At 48.8% G+C, this 18,955-nt stretch overlaps 1 protein-coding gene across 9 annotated transcripts in view; it reads left to right on the top strand.

Moving 5' to 3' along the window:
* The window catches only part of EXD3 (exonuclease 3'-5' domain containing 3), a 457,407-nt gene extending 439,386 nt beyond the window's left edge, over positions 1 to 18,021 (top strand). For all 9 annotated transcript variants that reach the window (XM_019475746.2, XM_059715504.1, XM_059715505.1 and 6 more), the window contains one exon: positions 17,413 to 18,021. In XM_019475746.2, the coding sequence (XP_019331291.1) occupies positions 17,413 to 17,747 (335 nt within the window). In that variant the 3' untranslated portion in view covers positions 17,748 to 18,021. The remainder of the gene's footprint in view (positions 1 to 17,412) is intronic.
* Positions 18,022 to 18,955: the final 934 nt, after the last annotated feature.

The raw sequence follows: 18,955 nt of genomic DNA on the forward strand, positions 1-18,955 counted from the left end.
AGCACAGTGCACTGGGAGAGGAGTCTGGAGATGTCACCAGGCTACAGCTTTAGGCAAGTCCCTTAACCTCTGTGTTCCTCAGTTTCCCCACCTGGAAATAATGCTAGTTCCTTTACTGTGTGAAGTGCTTTGAGCTCCTCAGATGAACTGCGGTCTCTAAAAGCTATGTGTTTACTGTTGGTCAAAGTATTTGGCTCTTTAGGAAGAAATGAAGATGCTGTGAATGGGTAATGCATGTTCCCTTAACTCTGGCTGGCTGGGGGGTGTTGTACTTTCTGAAAGAGCAGGGCATCCTACCAAAGCATTCCCTGCTGAGAGCTGTTGCCGGGTGGGTTTTCATGTACCTGGAGACTTGCCCATCCTGTTCAACCAGTTCCCAGAGTGTGGGACTGAAAAACAGAAATGCTGTGGTTTATATTCAGCTAGTTAAGAGGTGTCCTCTTCTCCCCAGGTCATTAAGTAGGTGAGTATAATATAACTGGAGGGTCTCACACTTCACTGCTTCTGTTGGCCGAGCTCCCTACACATACCAGGGGCTCTTCTGCCCCCTCAAGCTCCCTGTTTTCTGCCCTTCCCTCCTCTGTAAGTCAGGCCAGGACTTCTTTGTACTCCATGTGCTTCCTTCCTCCATTCCAGTATATCCTGTTCTCCCTTTTGCCATGCCAAAGTTTCTTGCATGCCCCCTCATTCCTTCCTTGCCTTCATGCCCCATGTCCCTCTCTCATTAAGACAAAGGCTGTGTTCCCCCAGCTCCTTTTGCCCCATACCAAAGACTCTGTGTGTTCCTGACAACCCCCAACCAAACTATTCTCCTCCAGTGCTTTTGTGCCCCGCTCCTTTTTTATTTCTTGTCTCTCTGGTGATGAGCCACGCAGGGGGTTGACATATTAACCACTACTAGTACCATCTTCTGTGGGGCAGAGATGAGAAGTGTTAAGCTGGAAGATGTCAATGACTGCCAACTCCAATTCTTTGATCTATAGACAACTCCAGAAGTAGATGAAGCTGCTGGCTCTGATAGATGCAAGAGACTTCCTCTGTCCCAGGTCTCCCTCCATGTTTTCTGATATTCAGTAGCATCAGTACATTTCTGCCCATGGATGCCTAGGACATTCCCAGAAAGCTGGCCATTGGTCAGTTCTCAAGTTAGTGCAGATGGAGGGTGATATGACATGTGGTTACATGTAGGACCTTGTTTTATTCAGCCAGCAACCTGAGTCACATGACCAAGACATTTTAGGGGATATTTATGGTTCTACAGAGTGTAAGGCCAAAAGGGACTATGAATCTGCATCTCCTTCGACCTTGTCTGTACTCCAGGGCAGATAATTCATCCAGTTCCCTTAGTCCTAAACCAAATAATCTGTGTTTTGCTAAGGCATCTTCCAGAAAGAAAGCCAGACTTGACTGGAAGAGATCAAGAGGTGGAGAATGAACTGATGCCCTGGGTCATTTTGTTTTCCTATGGCAATGGCCCCTCATCAAGTTTTCCTAATAAAGCCTTTGGTTGTATAAACTGGATGGATGGGATAGTTAGACTTCCAAACACAGCTTAAGTTCGAGGTGCTATGTGTGTATCCAGCCCCCACACACATCTCCTTGTGCTCAGACCAGGGGTGCTGAGCAGAGCTGCAGGAACTAACTGATGTCTCAGTTGACTAGCTGAGCTGAAAACATCAGACAAAAAGAATGATTTGGGGTTGACCACCCCTCCCCGCCCCACCAAAAAAACCCTATTACCAACTACAGACATTAAAACCAAAAATTCTCAACTGAAATATTTCTTTCAAACCCCAAATAATTTTTGCTCCATTCCTGAGCTTTCATGTCAAGGGTTTTTTAAATATTTTAAGTTCAAGTGAAGCAAATATAAAAGCAGACTAGCATCTCAAGTCAGACACCCAGAATGCTTCACACAGAGCCTGTCGAAACAAATGCTATGACTTTTTCTGATCCTTTTTTCCATTTTGTGCCAGTTGAAGCTGTTCACCAAAACAGACACAAATCCACCACGTGCTTCTGTGGTTTGGGTGAAAAAAATCAGCTTAGTTTCATGCTAAGCAGCAATGCCCATAACACCCCTGCCTTTAACTACTATGGGTGGAAGATGGGGAAAAAAATGCAGGGCAAGGAATGAGAGAAATTGTGCAGCATATCTTTTTTCCCCCATTCTGAACACAGGTTTCTAAGCACTTTTGCTTTCTGGTTCCCACACTTTGACACTGGGGAATGTTTTGTTTCAAAAGAAGCTGGTTTCATTCAGGAAAACCATCCAGTCCAGGTCAAGCTTTGTGAAACTTAAACAAAAAACATTTGACCCTAACTACTTAGCAAAGTTGCTTTAACTTCCTGGCCTCTGAGGTGTGGGATCTCTCCCTGCTTCCAGATCGAATGGTGGTGGGGCTAGAGTAGCGTGGTGGGGGGTGTTTGTAATAAAGATGTCTGTGCTACAGTGCCACCCCATGCTTTCTCAAAGTGACAGTTGAAAGGGGCCTTCACTCTTCTCCCATTCCCAACAGCAAAGACTTAATTTACTGGGCGTCTTAGGTACAGCCACACTTCATGGAACTCAGCTCAGGAAACCGTGCAAAGATACATTGGCTACACCTCACCTGCAGCCCCAACCCCACTGCTGCCCTGTGCCTAGCCATTTCCCCTGCACTGTCAGATCAGCCTCCAGGCTGCTTTTGTGTATGCCAGTCTGTGGCAAGGAGCTGCAAAGGTAGTTGAGGACCTGCACACCCCCATTTCCTCTTGTGCAGCAGAAGGGGTACTCAGTTCCAGCTTTGCCCTGCTGCAAATCACCTTTGCCCTGGGGTGGTTTTCCCTGAGCTGGATGGTGGCCAGATTTTGCTGGCAGAGCAGCACCGAGCAGTCTGTGCCTCCTGCAGTTTCCTTGAAGGGGAATGATATCCACAGTGACCCTTACATCTCCTCCAGCGTGTCTGGGCAATGGTTGAAAACTGTATCCTCAGATGGCCCATCTGTGTGTCCTTTTCAGAGCCTTAAAAATTGTGATTGTTTAGGGCTTGATGGGTAAATCAGTAGAGCGTGTGACACCAGCATAACTGGTTGTTGATGTCATGCACAGATAGAGACTGTGCCAGAGGGACTGAGCAGCAGCTAATGTGGTGCTGACTTCAGGAGGGCTTGGATCTCCAATGGTCTGTTTTTTGGAGTATGGAAAGGTTAATATACAGAACCCTGTGAAGCCTGTCATGGAAACGTCCCTAGGAGAATATGCCATTCTGTTTGACTTGTTTCCATCACTTTTTATGGTCTTGCATGCATGTTATTAAAAGACGACGAATCGTTGTATAATAACTCACTTGAATTTTGACCTAGGGCTTTGTGCAGGTTTTTCCCAGGGTTTGGAAGCGCTTTCCAACCCAGTCTGTTTGGAGCTTATAGGGATTTCTCAGAAAGTGTTCACAAGCCTGGACAGATCTGCCCAGGCTTGGAATTCCCATCATGGTGCTCCTCGCAGCTCGCCCAGAACTCAGTTTTGCATAGGGGAAAAATATGAGTGGGGCAGATCCGAGTTTGTGGATGGGTGCTGAGAGTTCACTGGCTTGCAGCCTTCCCTTAGCTTTACATGCAGCCTCACCCCATTGCTCCATATGCTAAGAATGCGGCTGGGAAGAATTCTGCTGCCCAAATGATTTTGTGTAACCAAGACTGAAATTGCAACATACCTGCAAATGACATGGAACATAATGGGTGCCTGTAGATGTGCTGCGAGGCTGCTCTGATGCGCTGTAATTACAGTGTGTTGGAGCACACTCGATTAATCAAATCTACTGGAGCATGGTAATTACTGCACTCCAGCCAATCTTTGTATCTCATGTATCAGTGTCCCCATGCTTCAAAATGGTGCCGGGGGTGTTTTAACTAAAGTTCATCGAATGAGCCTTAGTTCAAGCACCCCGCTGCCATTTTGAAGCGCAGGGACGCTGATACACAAGACACTGTGGCGCTTTCATTAGAGTGGCTTTCAGAGCCACTCAAATTAAAGCACCCACCCCATAGCATGTGTAAAAATGCGCAACGTGGTCTTTAACAAAGCAACTGAGCCCAAGCAAGGATTCGGGGTCACTGAATTTCTGGGGGGCAAAAGGGTATAATGCAGGCTCTGAAATGGCAGCTAGTCTTGTTGCAGTCACAATCTGGAAGTTTTCCAACTATGGGAATTCTAGCCAGGAGATACCAGAAATAGTTGGCACATCAGATAAAATTTTCAGGAGAGACAGCTCTAATCTTTGGTGTCTTGGGTTAGTGATAGAAGAAATGAAAGTATACAGAAAATTCAGATCACAGTCATAAATAGGGCTCAGGCAGTTTGGAGCTGGTTGGAATATTTAAAAGAAAATTGGGGGACTTGGTCATAAAATTGGCCCATTCATAGAATCATAGAAAATGAGGGTTGGCAGAGACCTCAGGATGTCATCTAGTCCAACCCCCTGCTCAAAGCAGAACCATCCCCAACTAGATCATTCCAGCCCAGGCGTCCAGCTGGGTCTTAAAAACCTCCAAGGATGGAGATTCCACCAACTCACTGGGTAACCTGTTTCCAGTGCTTCACTACCCTCCTAGTGAGAAAGTTTTTCCTAATATCCAACCTAAACTTCCCTTGCTTCAACTTGAGACCATTGCTCCTTGTTCTATCATCTGCCACCACTGAGAACAGCCTAGCTCCATCCTCCTTGGACCCCCCCTTCAGGTAGTAGAAGGCTTTATTAAATCCCCCCCCTGCATATTTTTTATGTGGAGAACTGTTCATTTTGTTAGACAATCTGTCCATGTCTGTTCCCCATCTTGTGCTGGGAGGCTTTTGTAATGGGCTGCTTTTGTTCTCACTTGCAGCGAATGCTCTGATAATGGCTGGTCAGTGAATCAGGATAAGTCACATAGCAAGCTAACCTTGTTCTGCCCCACAGAGGCATCTTTTCATGGCTTGAAGAGTCTTCTTCATTTAAAAACATGCCTCAGCTCAGCCAGGACTTCTTTGATTACAGGATTCACTATGAAACACTCCATCCTGTGTTATGCAGGAGGTCAGACCAGATGGTGCATTCCAGCTTTAAAAATCTATGAATCTTTTCCCCTTGCTGCCTCTGGGATTTTCCACTGCAGCCTTTTGTGTTCCTTGCAAAACAATGACACAGGTTAAGATAGGGTGGGCAAAATATGGCCTGTAGTTTGTATCTGACTCTCCAGTCAGTTCTATCCAATTTATAGGTGGATGGCGCAGGCAGTGGCTCCAGCTTTGGCCTCCCCTGGTAATGCAGGAGACTGGGTAGAAGCAGCGCTGGTTGTCCAACTCTGTGCAGCAAGCCCTGGGCAAGGTGTGCTTGGGTCTTGGTGCCCCGGCTCGGGCTGAGCTTATGTCACTCTACCTGCCTGCAGCTTGGAGCAGGCAAGAGCCACCCCGGGTGCTAGGACTGTGTGTTGAGCACTCCACATCTGTGCCTGGAGGTGGCAGAGCTTCCCCGGAGCTTTCCTGGTGCCTCTTGGCAAGTGAAGCCGTGGTCCTGGCCCTTGCCCCGCCTCCCATCTTGCTCCATGCAGCCCCGTGAGCTGGCCCAGCCACTTGCCACCTCCCAGCTGCAGCCAGCATGATTCCTGCCCTATCCGTCCAAGTAAGGCTTCCCCCAGTGCCCTGGGGCTGGGGCTCCTCCTGGGGGAGGCTGTGGGTGGGTGCAGCCTGCATGGCCTTGGCAGGGAGCTGGGGCAGGTTGGAGGGAACTTCTGGGCTTCCCTAGGCTTTGTGGGGGCAAGTGTAGATGGGAAAGGGTAGGGGGTGGCGGGTTTGGGGTGCACGTGGCTCTTGAGGGGCATGTCTAGGTGCAGCCTGAGGCAGGAGCTCCCACATGATCTGGAGGGTGGCAGCGCTTTGTTGGCAGTGGAGGCATCCTTGCTTGGCCAAGTGTCTCACCCCTGTATACACTACTCAAAAAAACATACATCAGGACAAAAATTACTTTCTGAAATACAGTTAGAATATTTTCTATTAGATGTTTGATTTTTAGCATATGATTTGTTTTTTTATCTATAATTTGTTAAAATGAAATCTTCACCATTAATTGTATGTGTGCAGCCCTCAGCAGCTCAATAAAACTCATTAAGTGGCCCTCCAGCTGAAATGATTGCCCACCCCTAAGCTAAGATATACCAAGTCAGGGCCTAAGAGGCCAGATCCTCGGGTTATCTTGGAAAGCCTCAACTTTGTTTGCATGACTGTGTACACTGGCAGAAGCCAGGATATTGGATGGATCTGATGGTATGTTTTTAGCTGATGGGCCTGATGTCAAGCTCAGCACTGCTTCCTAGCATAGACAGCTGGTATCAGAGCAGGCAGCAGACCACTGCACACTTGGACATGTTGGTGTGTGCAAAATGTTTTTTCTCAGGAGCTGCCTAGTTTGCATGATTTAGTTCTTACCAAGGCAGGGTGGATAAGCACCTTCAGTCAGCAGGCAGGGTAGATATCTTCGTTGCAAAGAAGAGGTTGCCACATTCAGGGTTTAAGGAGGTTCATGTGGGAGATGCAGTCTGCTGCTTTAGCCATGGGAATGAGTGTCTGAAACCTCCTGAATGATATTTCTGGCTTCCATGCTGGGTTTGTTTCAGTAATACACTCAACTTCTCTGTGCCTCAGTTTCCTTTTCTGTACAATAATGCTGGCATATCAGAGGGGGTTGTTGAGCTCATGTGTGTAAAACAGTTTAAAGATGCAGAGCATTGGCACGTGTGAACTGCAAAGCATGTATAGCTGGACCAATATACCATATGCTGCAACCTGGATAGTGTAGTGCTTCATAATGGTCTCTTTATTCCCTTCTGCAACAGTTCCTGGCACTATATGAGCAGTTCCTAAGGGGACAGTGAAGTAGATCAGAATAATCTGGAGAGCAGGAAATTGCCTAACACGGCTCTTCTCTGTCTCTGACTGTGATAAAAGCAGGAAATGGAAGAATGGGGTAGGCCATTGTTATGGTGCTCTCTATTCTGGGTTCATCCATTTGTTATTCGTGTCTGACTCGGGTTCAAATCCTCTCTAGTCAGTAATGAAAATAATCTTGGTAACCTCATCCACCTCCCTTACCTATAAACGGTACCACGAGTCATTTGGTAGGAACAGGCATCTGCTTGAGGAATGAAACAGCCTGTGGAGGCTTTGGGGCAGAGCTGAATGGCTCTGGTGAGTGGAATAGAGGGAGGCACTGGGGAATGAGGTGTTCCCGGGGAGAATGAGGTGTTCCCGGAGGTGCCAGGGCTGGAGCAGCGAGGGATGTGGTGTGACAGGACTGATACTCCCGGGCAAAACCTCTGGGCGGCCTCAGGACTGGCTTAGTAGAGGGTGCCTGCACTGTGCCTTACACAGCGGATGCTGCTGGTTCTTCCTGAGCATTAAACTCACTGGCGTGTTTCACTTCAACCCTCCCTGAAATTCTCCTCTAGCAGCTGAGCTGGAACCAGCCTTGTGGAGAGCCGCGGGCTATTCGTGCAAAGGCCACGTGAGCTGTGGATCAGGACAGGCCGCAGTACGATAGGTCAGTACGAAGCCACAAGCCCCGGTGGTGCCTTCGGCACTGGCAGCATGTGTGGCAGAGCACACACAGCCAGCTTCCTCCATTGCTCACAGACAGCTTGGGGCAGGTGAATGGCAACAGGCAGCTTCTGCAGAAATCCTGTGAGAGCAGTGAGACTTCCCCTCGCCATGACCCTGGCCACCTGCTGCAGAGCACTTTCCCCCTCTTTATGCTGCAGAAGTGACTCAGTATTTCTTTCCCTTCCCCCTCCCCCCCCATTCTTAAGGTCACTCTGCACTGAGCTGCAGCTGATTATAGCGTGGGAACTTTCTTAGCCCGGCAGTCTCTGTGGTGTGGTGTGTAATCTCAGGTAAGGCCACGACCACAGGCAGACGGGGGAAAACTTTGCAGCAACTGATTCAAAGCCAAGGGAGAAGCTAGCAAGAAGCTGTGCAGCAGGGGTGCATCTGCTCTCTGCAGCCAGGCCAGTGACACTGTGGCTGTTGGGACCTTTCCTACAGGCACTTTGTTGCACTGCGTAAACCCAGCAGCCCCCTTGGTCTGGGACTCCATTCTACAGCTAAGGAGGCATCAGGCTGTTTATAACCAACAAATAATTAACTTGAAGGCAGGCTTGCAGATCTCACTAGGGACTACAAAATCTCACTCATGACTCTTACAGCTGCTGCTGTGACCCACTCCACAAAAGAGTTCAGGACCTATAGCTGCAGCACAGTACACTGACTGTGCTCCTGCTCTTGCCCTGTGAGAGCCTGGGCTGGGAGCTTAGCAGTAACATCTCCAAGGGGTGAGTGCCCAGGGCTCTCCACCTGGAGTAGCATGATGTTTATTTGCTGTTATGTAGCTTCTTTGTAGTCACAACTGAGCACTGTTGTCCTACTTTTCACTTGGGGAAACTGAGGCACAGAGAGTTAATGGGACTTTATTGAGGTCTAAAGCAAATGATTGGCAGAACCAAGAACTGAACCGAGGAGTTCTTATTGTCACTTCTTTACTCAGCCCATGGAGAAAGCAGCTACAGAAAGGGGAGGTTGTCAGATTGACTGGTACGTGGAAAAGGGCTACAATATAACCCCCAAATTAGTATTAGTTATAGTGATATCAAGGGGTGCAGAGGTATTAAACCATGTTAGTGTGAAGTGAGGCAGAAGGTAGGGCAGGGTAGCACCTGGGGGACTAAGTGGGTCAGAGAAGCATGAGCTTTCACAGGCAACAGTCTGTTTTGTAACATCCAATTCAGCATAGGTAACAGCCTACTTTGTCAGATACTATAACAGTGGTATCAAAAGGCCTTAATGGCAATCAGTGCCCCATTTTTTTCTACATACTTGTATAGTACTTGGCATAATGTGACCCAGGTCTTGTGACATTATGACAGTATAACTACCAGGTAACAATATTAATAAATGCTAGGTGCTGTGTATACACACACATGCTTGCAGTTCCTGCCCTGAGAAGCTGGAAGTTGAAATAGAGAAGCAGGCAAAGAGTGGGGAAGTGGAGGTGAAGTGACTTGTCTGCAGCTATTTAGCAGGCCACTGACAGAGCTGGGATTAGTCTTTGAGTTCCTGGGCCTGAGCCCTGCAGGCTCTGGAGGGGTTTTAGATATGACCACTAGTGAAAAAAACCCTGTATTTGGTCATGTGAAAACCACCCTGGAGGTGTGAACTCAGTGACATTTGGCGACTGTGTGTTCCCAGAGTTGTGCATGTATCTGCTAACATCAGACAGACTCTCAGATGTTGCACAGAGAGTAAGCAAGAGGCAAGCGAGTCCTTTGCTTTGCAAGGGTTAAGCCCAGCCCAGCAAAGCTCTCCAGACTTTGAGGAGATTGTAGCAGGTTTCCTTCCCCCTTCCAGACAAACCTGTAGAGTCTGTGCTCCCTTTACCACACTTTCTGCCTGGTTGATCTGTGCCAGCAGGGCAAAGGAGAGCACAAGGCTGGCTACTCTCCCCCCTGCTACACTAGCTCCTCTGAGAAAGTTGTAAGAACTTGGCCTGTCTTACGCAGCAGTGGTTGCATAACTTTAAGTCCTTTGTCCTTCGCTTATCAGGCTTATCTGGAAGGAAGAGATAACCAGGCATCTTCAGTGCCCTGCAATAGCGTGCTGTTTCTCAGGCTCTAGCTTTCCTTATCAGGAGCAATCTCTCACCAAGGAAAGGTTTCCCATGGACCTTTGTACTCCAAGAATGCTCCCGGGTGTGTTTTCAGACTTGTGCAAAGCCTTTAAAGCAAGTGCTTTCTCCAGAACACCTATTCCTTAATTGCCAAATTACAAAAGAGTTGACAGTGTGTGCGGAGCTGTAATGACAGGCTGTGAGAGCCAGGCATGGCCGTGCTCCTGTGAAAAGGGCAAGGCTTGCATAAGACTTGACAGGATCTTGTGTGTCTCAGGCTTTGGCAAGAAGCCACTGTTCCCACTGGGGAAAGAAGAGGTGAACTAGAGGATTGCAGCCCCGCAGGGACCTGCTGCTGCTTTCTACCCCTGCCCAGCCAGTGTATACACAAGGCCTTTCAACCCAGGTCTGGCAGCATGGTTGCCCTTAAATAAATGAACATAGGCCAGTGGCAGCAGGATGTGAAGTCTAGGAGAAGCTAGAAGTAGGACTAGGAGTAGAGTCTCCTCCTGAGACCACATTAGACTATGTGGCAGCCAAGGGAGCCCAGGTGAATAACCCTCACACCAGGTCAGAATGCGAGGGCACCTAGTCAGGATCACCTAAGCATGGTCCTGAACACATAAAGAGGAGGGATCGTCCTCTTCCTCACTGCTTGTTTAGCTTTTTGGCCTAAAGGCTAAAATATAGGCAAAAGTAGATACATCAGCAAATTTCACAGACTTGAGCAGGGTGGAACTGGGTCACCCTTAGGCTCGTAAGTCCACTTCAGCTCCTAAAATGCTGAATAGAATCTAGCCCCTACTATTTTAAATCTATATTTTCACTTTGGCCGGAGAAGGCACTGGGGAGGAGGGTCTTAAGCCACCTCAGTGACCTAGCAGCCAAGCTCCATTAAATAATCCTCCTTCTTAAAAGCAGTGTACTTGGTAGCCGTATTGATCTGAGACAAGAAGACATACAAAAAACTAGAACTTTTGGTTTCAAAATGATACCTTTTATTAGACCAACTGGGAAATCACAAGAAAATTGTCCTTTTCTGCAAGGTTTCGGGATCAAAGTCCCTTTGTCAGGCTCTGGGAAAAGAATAGATGGTACAAGATGGCAAAAAGTCCCTATAGGTAGGAAATAAGCTTCATTTTTGCACAGAGGAAGCTGAAGATGGAAAGCTGTCCCTCTGGGTCCATGAGAGCTGGGTCCATGAGAGCTCCAAAGCAAACTTCTCCCACCACCATCTGGTAATTTGCTAAAGCTTTCTAAGGAAATCTGTAATGTCCAAGTGGCATCTGTTCCCAGCTCTGGCAGTGAACTGGGATCCCAGCTCAATGACAATATTCTAACAACAGTTTTCTACTTGCTGTACCTTCAGGTCCTCCTGGGCATTAAGTTGTCCTTACAAGCTGTAGTGATGTTCTTCTTCTCTTTGTTGCAATTAGTAGTGTCTGCACAATGATGAATTTGTCTTAATAGACAGGCAATCCTGTTCCACCCCAAGTAGTACCGATTAATCATTGCTTCTTGCATGTGAAAAGGAGGCCTCTTGCTGGAAGCTTCAGAGTCAGCCCTGGAAAAATTTACAAGGCACCTGCAGTAGGTTAGTATCCCATGTCTTCCAGTGCTGCCCCAGTGTCTTCCTGATCCACTTACTGCCTGGCCATCGGCTCTCAAGTATCCCAACCACCCCAGCACCTTGGCTTATGAGGAGTCTGCTCTGCTAGCATCTGCTGCTGTAATGGAGTCCTACCTGTCTTTCAAGTGTCACTGTAACATAAGCATCTGCTACTGATAAGTGATGGAGCTGCTGCTTCATTTGGATCCTGGAACCGACAGATAAAATAGCAACTCTACAGAGTTCCCCCACCATTTGCTTTGAAAAACCTGATCTTACCCCATAGGTTGGTAATGGTCAATGAAGTAGGCAGATTGTTTTGGAGCTAAAGAGTGAAAAAGAGGAGGATTCATGGTCCTGTCAGCATCTTCTTTTTATGGTCTTAGGACAGATCATTGCTTGGCTTGCTTGATTTCCAAGATGGAGGTGGCACTGCTGGATCTGCATTTGCATGGCGTAAAGTGTGGGATGGATAAGACCCAAGCCAGAGGAGGGGTGCTGAGCAGTCTCACTGAGTCTGAGAGAGTCAAATGTGATGTAACCTGCATACAGAGAGAGAGAAACTAATGTCAGCATGCCGACTGCCGCTGCCACCATCAGTGCATACACAGCATGCTGGAAGTCAGAGCAACAATTATAATGTGAAAAGATGCTCAATCAACGGCATGTGAATATCAACTTTTGGCAGCTTGAATGGGCAGAGATTGGTTTTTCGGCAGAGTTTGGAAAAGGCTCATGATATGCCACCTCCCTCCTTTCCATTCCAGCCCTGGATTAGCATACATATCAGGTATTTAAAAGCAAGGAACTATATAGCCTGCCCAAAAGAGTGCTCTCAAAATGCTGTCTTGGTCAGAAACTCTGCACTGAACACAATTGCAAAGAGCATCTGATGTGAAGGCTGTAGCCCTTGGCCATTTGACTGGGAGTGGGGCAAGGGAGGAGGAAAGAGAAAGGAGAAAAAGAGCTATCTATTTTAAAGATGTTGTACAACAGGCATATTGGTCCCCAAGAATGTTTCTAATTGATTTGATAAGGCACCACTTTCATTTCTGCCCTCTGGAGACTGCAGTGGGAATCCAGCCTCTGGCATGAACGTTCCCAGATACCCCAAAAATGCCAATCTAGCAGCCTCTGGGGTACACTCAGCTCCCCTTAACCTCCCCCACATCCTTGTTCCCTCTTCCTGCCCATTGCTGGGTCTCAGAGTTATAAGGTCCAGCCATTGCTCTGTCACAGAATCCCACTACTTTGCAAGTATTAGAGTGATGTTGTAGCCATGATGGTCCAGGAATTATTTGAGAGGCAAGCGTTTGTTGGGGGTGATGTCTTTTGTTGGAATCAAGTGGTTGGAACGCTTCGCATTTAAAAACTTGTCCTACTGTATTGCAGCTGTGCAGTTGGTCCAATAAAAGACATCGCCCCAAACAAATCCTTGTGTCTCACACTAGTTTGCAAGTGAACAGTAGAGCTTAGACAGCTGTGTCAGCTAAACTGTGGACCAGCCACCGCAGAGCACATCTTTTTGGAGTTGGTTTGCCATGCAGCCCATGTGAAGAAGCTGCGCTTGGTGGGTGCACACACAGAAACGGCAAGTTGGTATGGCTGGGAAGACTGTGACAGGCAAAGCTCTGTAGGGTTCACCTGTCAAAGAGGCTTATGCTTAGCACACATTTGTTTTTGAACTGTAGTCAGGGTGTGTGTGTGTGTGTGTGTGTGCCCGCCTCTGTGTTCATGCCAGTTTGCCCTGAAGTCAAGGTGTGTCTGGGGTTTGTTTTCCTGCACTCTGCATGCCAGGAGGCCCAGCACCGCACCACGTGATCGTGCGAGACCCACAGTTCCCTTGCGCTGGGTGCCACTGCCTTAGAGCTGCTGTGCGTATTTTAGCACTCTCACACACAGCTAAGGCAGCCCTATTTACTCTGCTTTAAGAATGAGGTGGCAGTGGGGGGAAAATCCCTCCTTAAAGAAATCTTCCCTCTCTCCTTCCCCCATGCCCCTTCCAAAGAAAACCCTTTCTCTCCGGAGGCATGAAGGAGATGACCTTTTCACAGCAGCTTTTTTTTCCCCCCCTTTAAGATTGTTTGCCTAGTTGGCACCCTGCTTACTGGCGCCCAGTGGCCTTTTCAGACCGGCTGCAACGGGGAACACAGGCATCTTCAAAAGCCTTTGAAAAGAATTCCATCAGGGGCTGGCGGGAGGCGGGGGGGGGGAGTTTTACAAGCTCCCATTGAAAAATTGTTACTTTGAAGTGATGTTGCATTTTCAACCCTTTGAAGCGCCACAATTGGGGGGGGGGGCTGGTCCCATCAAAAGGCAAAACTGCCGGGTGACTATCACCGCCTTTCTCTTCCCTCTCTTTTTAAAGAGATGAACTTTCTTCCCCACCCCAGTTCTTTCTCACCAGCTACATTCCTGGGGGATGGGGAGAGGAGTGCTGGGGGGAGCCGGTGACTTCACGCTCTACAGCCTTAGGCCTTTGGGAATTTCTTCCCGATCCCACACCCTTCAGAGAGCTGTGAGCTCATCGGAGCTGAGGGCTGCACCGTGGCAAATAGATGGAGCGGTTTCCAAAGAGAGAGCAGAAATACCAGGCATTCCTGGAAGAGCGCAAAAGATCAACAACTATCAATACAGCCAGGCCGTGACATTTTAATACCTTCACAGAAGGAAACGGGGAAGGATAGAGTTAACCGTTTCAAGGCTGGACCTCCCTTCCTGCAGGAAGGAGGGTGGCAGAACTGCATGGCAAACTGTCATGGGGTCGCTGCATTGAAGTCGTTACTGTTATCTCTTGTATTACAGTGGTGCCCCAGCCAAGAGCCAGAGCCTCATGGTGCTGTACACTGGTATAGTGAGAGAGAGTTCCTGTCCCTAAAGAGCCCACAGTCTAAATAGGCAAGACAGACCAATGGCAGGAGGCAGGTCAGAAGGACCGTTGTCTTCATTTCCCAAATAGAGGTCCCAGGGGAATACAAAGGGTCTCTTTTACCGTTTAGGTGCCGTCTTGATTTTTGCCTGTGCCCCCATCTGTGGTCAGAAAAGCAATGGCAACCAAAAGTGACTTTCTATGTAGAGCAGCAGATGCTAAAGCCAGAAGGGGCTGTTTCTATTATCTGGTCAGGTCTGCTGCACAACACAAACCAGATGTTCCCACCCCATTACTCCTATCCTAAGCCAACCAGCCCACAGTTCCCTGGAGCTTGTCTGTTAGCTGGCATCCCATCCATCCTTGGTTTGGGAGCTCAGAGTGACAGGGAGTTTCAAACATGTCATATAACAGCGTAGCTGTGTCCACTGTGGTTCTCACATACCCTAGGGCCAAGATTATGTCCCTGCACTGAGCAACCCTTAATGATACTTTGGCCTTCTCTAGCACCAAGAGGGTCTCAATGCACTCTGTTCATAAGCCTTTGAATGCCACTATAGATTTGAGAGAGGGGTTGTCATCTCCATTTTATAAAAAGGAAAATGGAGGCACAGGAGGGGCTATGCATTGTCCAAGGGCCGCAGTATTAGAGTAGGAACAACAGCTCCAGTCTCCTAAGTGGCAGCCCAGGGCTTCAGACTGTAAGATCCTCCTTCCTCTGGTTTGGTAGCAATTAGCATCTGTTTAGCATGGGAATGAATGAGCACAAGGTTCAAGCAGAGCATAATTAGGCCTTTGGCATGTGGCTTAGCAGTGCCACTAGATTGTGGAACATCCACCCCCGAGTGGGGCCCAAGCATTGTACGGTAGGAGTTGAAGGATGGCAGGTGGGTACTCAGTCATGTTCTTACTTAGGAGTCCTTATTCTTACTATTCCGGATGACAGAGGCCATGTCTAAGCTGGAGACTTATGCCCAGCTGCAGCACCTGCAGACACAGTGTTGCTGCACATGATGGACTTTGTAGACTAGAAGCAGGGAGTCCTCACATGGTACAGACTGTAGAAGGTGCAGAGATGGTATATGGGGCCTCCCCTAGCTCTGGGCTATTTATCCCAGGAGGTGTCAAACAGAGTCTATCCCTACAGAGCTGAGGGGGCATTTCTACAAAATCTTATTGCATCCATATCTGTAAGACCCTGCAGGTCTCAAATCCAGGATCTCTCCTTTGTGGTATTACCCTAGGTTTGAATCCCAGACTCCCTTCAAAATGATATTAGGGTCCAGTGGCCAGAGTACCCTCCTGGGGTCAGTCTTGGTTTATCGCTGTCCCTAGCACTCCTTTTGCTATCAATAGGACGGGAGTAAAAGTTCTATCTGTGTTGAGAGCTTTGAAATGTAGGGTTAGAGAGCCCTACAGAAGAGCCAGGTCTGACTTAGCACTGTTATACTTCACTGCCTGGAGCACTGAGGACTACTTCTGATAAAGTTCTCTGTGTCCTAGAGAGGAACACATTGAAAGCCTCAGTGATGTCATACTGAAGAAAAGCAAGTTGCCTTTTGTTGTATAACTTATGTCTAGGCAAAACCATTTCCCTTGCCAAGGATGAATCATCCCTGGCTAATAATCTCAGTCCGCCTCCCTGCGTCACTTGCTGCCAGACATCCTGATGGATGGCAGTCAAGTCAGTTGGAGACTTCCGCCTTTGGGATCCCAGGGCTTCACCATGCCCTCATCGCTGGGACATGAGCAGTGCAAGCCTGAGCGGCACTGCCAAAGTCATAACGGGTTCTGTGGCTCTTTGTTTGCAATGGCAGAGTTCCCTCCGCCCACGGTGGGAGTTCACATGGAGGCTCATACGTGCTCTGAAGCATCCAACCCAAGTTCCTGGGTGCTGGTTCCCTGACTGAACTTTCCCTGGAGCCCTCAGATTTCCATGAAGCAACACAGCACCTGCAGGGAGGAACACACCTCTTAGGTTTCTTTTATCTGAACAAACATTACCTTTGGGGGAAGCATTGGGAGAGGGAGAAAACAGTTGCAGAACTGCACTTCTGCTGCTTTGTTTCTGCTCATCACATATAGACTGTCCAGTGCCTAATGCCTTTAGGATCTGAACATAGAGCAAGCTACAAGAGGTTCATTTAGTTGGTGACTAATCCACATAATAACTCGTAATGATCTTTTATATTTCCACAGCACCTTTAATGCTGAAGGTTTCCAAAGTACATTACATGCATGTGCTTTCTCTTTGCATCATCTGAAATACAGCCATCTCTGGGGTGGATCAAAGGGCCCATTTAACAGCACACTGCGACACAACACACCAGTATATGTCAGGGAGTGAAAAATACCATACCCACCTAAATGGCAGGGGAATTACAGAGTACAATTATCCCAACTGGAATTCATCCAAGATGCTGGATAATACTCCTGCTCCTGCAGAAAGTGCAATTTGATCTTTAATGAGCTCCAGTTGCATGACCCTCAGCTCCCCAGCACACATAACAGACAATACTTCCATAAGCAAAGGGCCCCTAGCAACACATCTTACCATTGGTTCAGTACAAGACAGTGCCTCTAACTATCAGCACCTGCGCTCTCCTTGGGGTCTTTGACCAAAGCACTCACCAGATCAGGTGCTGCTAGGGTTCAAGCTGTTGTGCCTATGACATGTCCGTCCAGGGGAGCAGTGATTGCTGTAGCTCAGCCTGGGGACTCTGTGTGCCTTAACATAACCATTGTGGTCAGCAGTGTTCCCTAATGCCATGTGGAGCAGCTGGAAATGGGACTGTAGGGGTAGGATCCACCGGCCTCCTCATATGGCCCTCTCCATGCCACTATGACAGCCAGGTGAGGCCAAGGGAGAATATCCCTGGTGAAGGAGCTGCTAGGGGTCACCATGGACAAGCTCTATATCATCCTCTAGCTCCCTCATCAAACCCCAGTAAAGGCAATATGCAGGGCATGGAGCCCAGCACGCAGTGCAGCAGCTATACAGATTTGTGCCAGAAGCCAGAGGCAGCACCAGGGAGCCTGGTGTGACCGAGTGCAATCTCCAGGTGCCCTAGAATCAGAAGGGAGCTTCCAGTCACCTTGTCCCCCACCCACCTCTGGGCTGCACTCCAGAATCTCACCCCTTGGGAACTGGGTTTCTGTAGCAGAGGCCATGTGAGAGGGGGCTGCTACTGAGCACCAACCCCATTCGTCACACTTGTTACTCAGTATTTCAAGGGTTTGCTTGTTCTTTCTTGTTTCCACAGGCTGCCTGGCAAGCACTGAAAAGAAACCAGAGATGGAGGCAGAGGCCACTGTCCCAGAATCTGACTCTCCACAGCTGGTTTACAGCCCAAACTGCCAGTGGCTGGAGGAGTCGGGTCTCAACATGGAGTCTCTGACACTGGCCAACGGCACCGCCCTGCAGCTGGGAGCCATCCCAGTCAAGATGCTGGACAAAGCGGATCCATCTTATTTCTACTGCTGCAGCCAATGCGGGAAGGTGTTCTGGGAGGGGTCACACTTCGGCTGCGTGGTCTCTCAGTTTAAGGATATTTTGGTTGCCACGAAGGAAAATCCCAGCTTCTATGAGCTGAGCTGAGGGGAAGGATTCCTGGCTCAGGGCAAACTACAGAGGAAAGAGCTGGGAATCTCAGGTGGGATCCTCGTCCCCTGATGGGTCACAGCAGCTGGCGGAAGAAATGGACTTTGATTTGAGGTTGAAGATTAGGAGCTTGGCTGACGGGGGACGCTGTGTTTTGGAGGTGGTGGCAAAGGGCACTCTGTTACCTAGGGCCTTTCTGTGTGTGTACTGTAACAGGGCCAGTGGGATGTAATAGCCTTCTCCGAGATCATTAAATCAGATGTTCAGGGAACAGTCGCTTTCCTTTATTGCAGTGGTGCCGCTAAGACAAGAACATCTCTCCCTAGCCATCTACTGAGCCCCTTCCACTCCTCCCTCCAGGAGCTCCTGGCATCCAAGCTCTCCCATGGATAGAGCGGACCCCTCAGAGCACCAGTCACCACCACTGTGAATGCAGCCAGAGTGAGTACTGGAGGAACTTGGCTGCCATGACACCTCCTGGCAGGTGCTGAGCCTTGCTGCCTCCTCCCAGGCCTGAGCTGCTTGGGTCTTTGAGCCCTTGCTACCACTCTCCACATCTCAAGCTCTGCTTGTAGCCATATTTGAGGCTTGAAAGTAGCAGCAGGCAGCACCCTCAACTGACTCACTTCAGGGCTTGGGACCTGTAGAGCTTCATCAGGGGGGTGGGACCTGGTTCTCAATGGCACTCTTAGGGGTGCTACAGATGCAGTATAGACATGCCTGGAGTGAGCTCGCTGGGTGCTGGGTGTCTGCCCAAGATGTCCTACGGCAGGAGCAACACCCAGGCCCTTCCTGGGACAGGACCCCATTGCCAAATGGCCAACACCATGCCCTTGCTTGGTTCATCTGAAAGGGAGCAGAGCCTTCTTCACCCAAAGTACTGGTGGCTCAGCTCACAATGCAGCAGTGCATTCTGGGATTCACACACTAGGACCAGCACGACCAGTGTAAAAATAATCAGCTTGCAGCAAAGCGGGCACAGCTGCGACGAGCACTGGTACAGTAAATCCATCCCTCAGGACCAAACCAAGTTATAGCAGTAAAAGTTTGGCATGGCTAGTGTAACTGCCTCTCTGCTGTGGGCTTTTACTAACTCAGGCAAGACAGGCAGGAATTGCACCTCTTCACACCCAGCTGATGGGCGTTGTGTTGGCAAATGTGCACAACAGACCTGGGCTGCTCTGTGTGGGCAGAAACAGGTCTGT

Source organism: Alligator mississippiensis, chromosome 12 (assembly GCF_030867095.1).
Source record: "Alligator mississippiensis isolate rAllMis1 chromosome 12, rAllMis1, whole genome shotgun sequence".
Taxonomy (NCBI): Eukaryota; Metazoa; Chordata; order Crocodylia; family Alligatoridae; genus Alligator; species Alligator mississippiensis.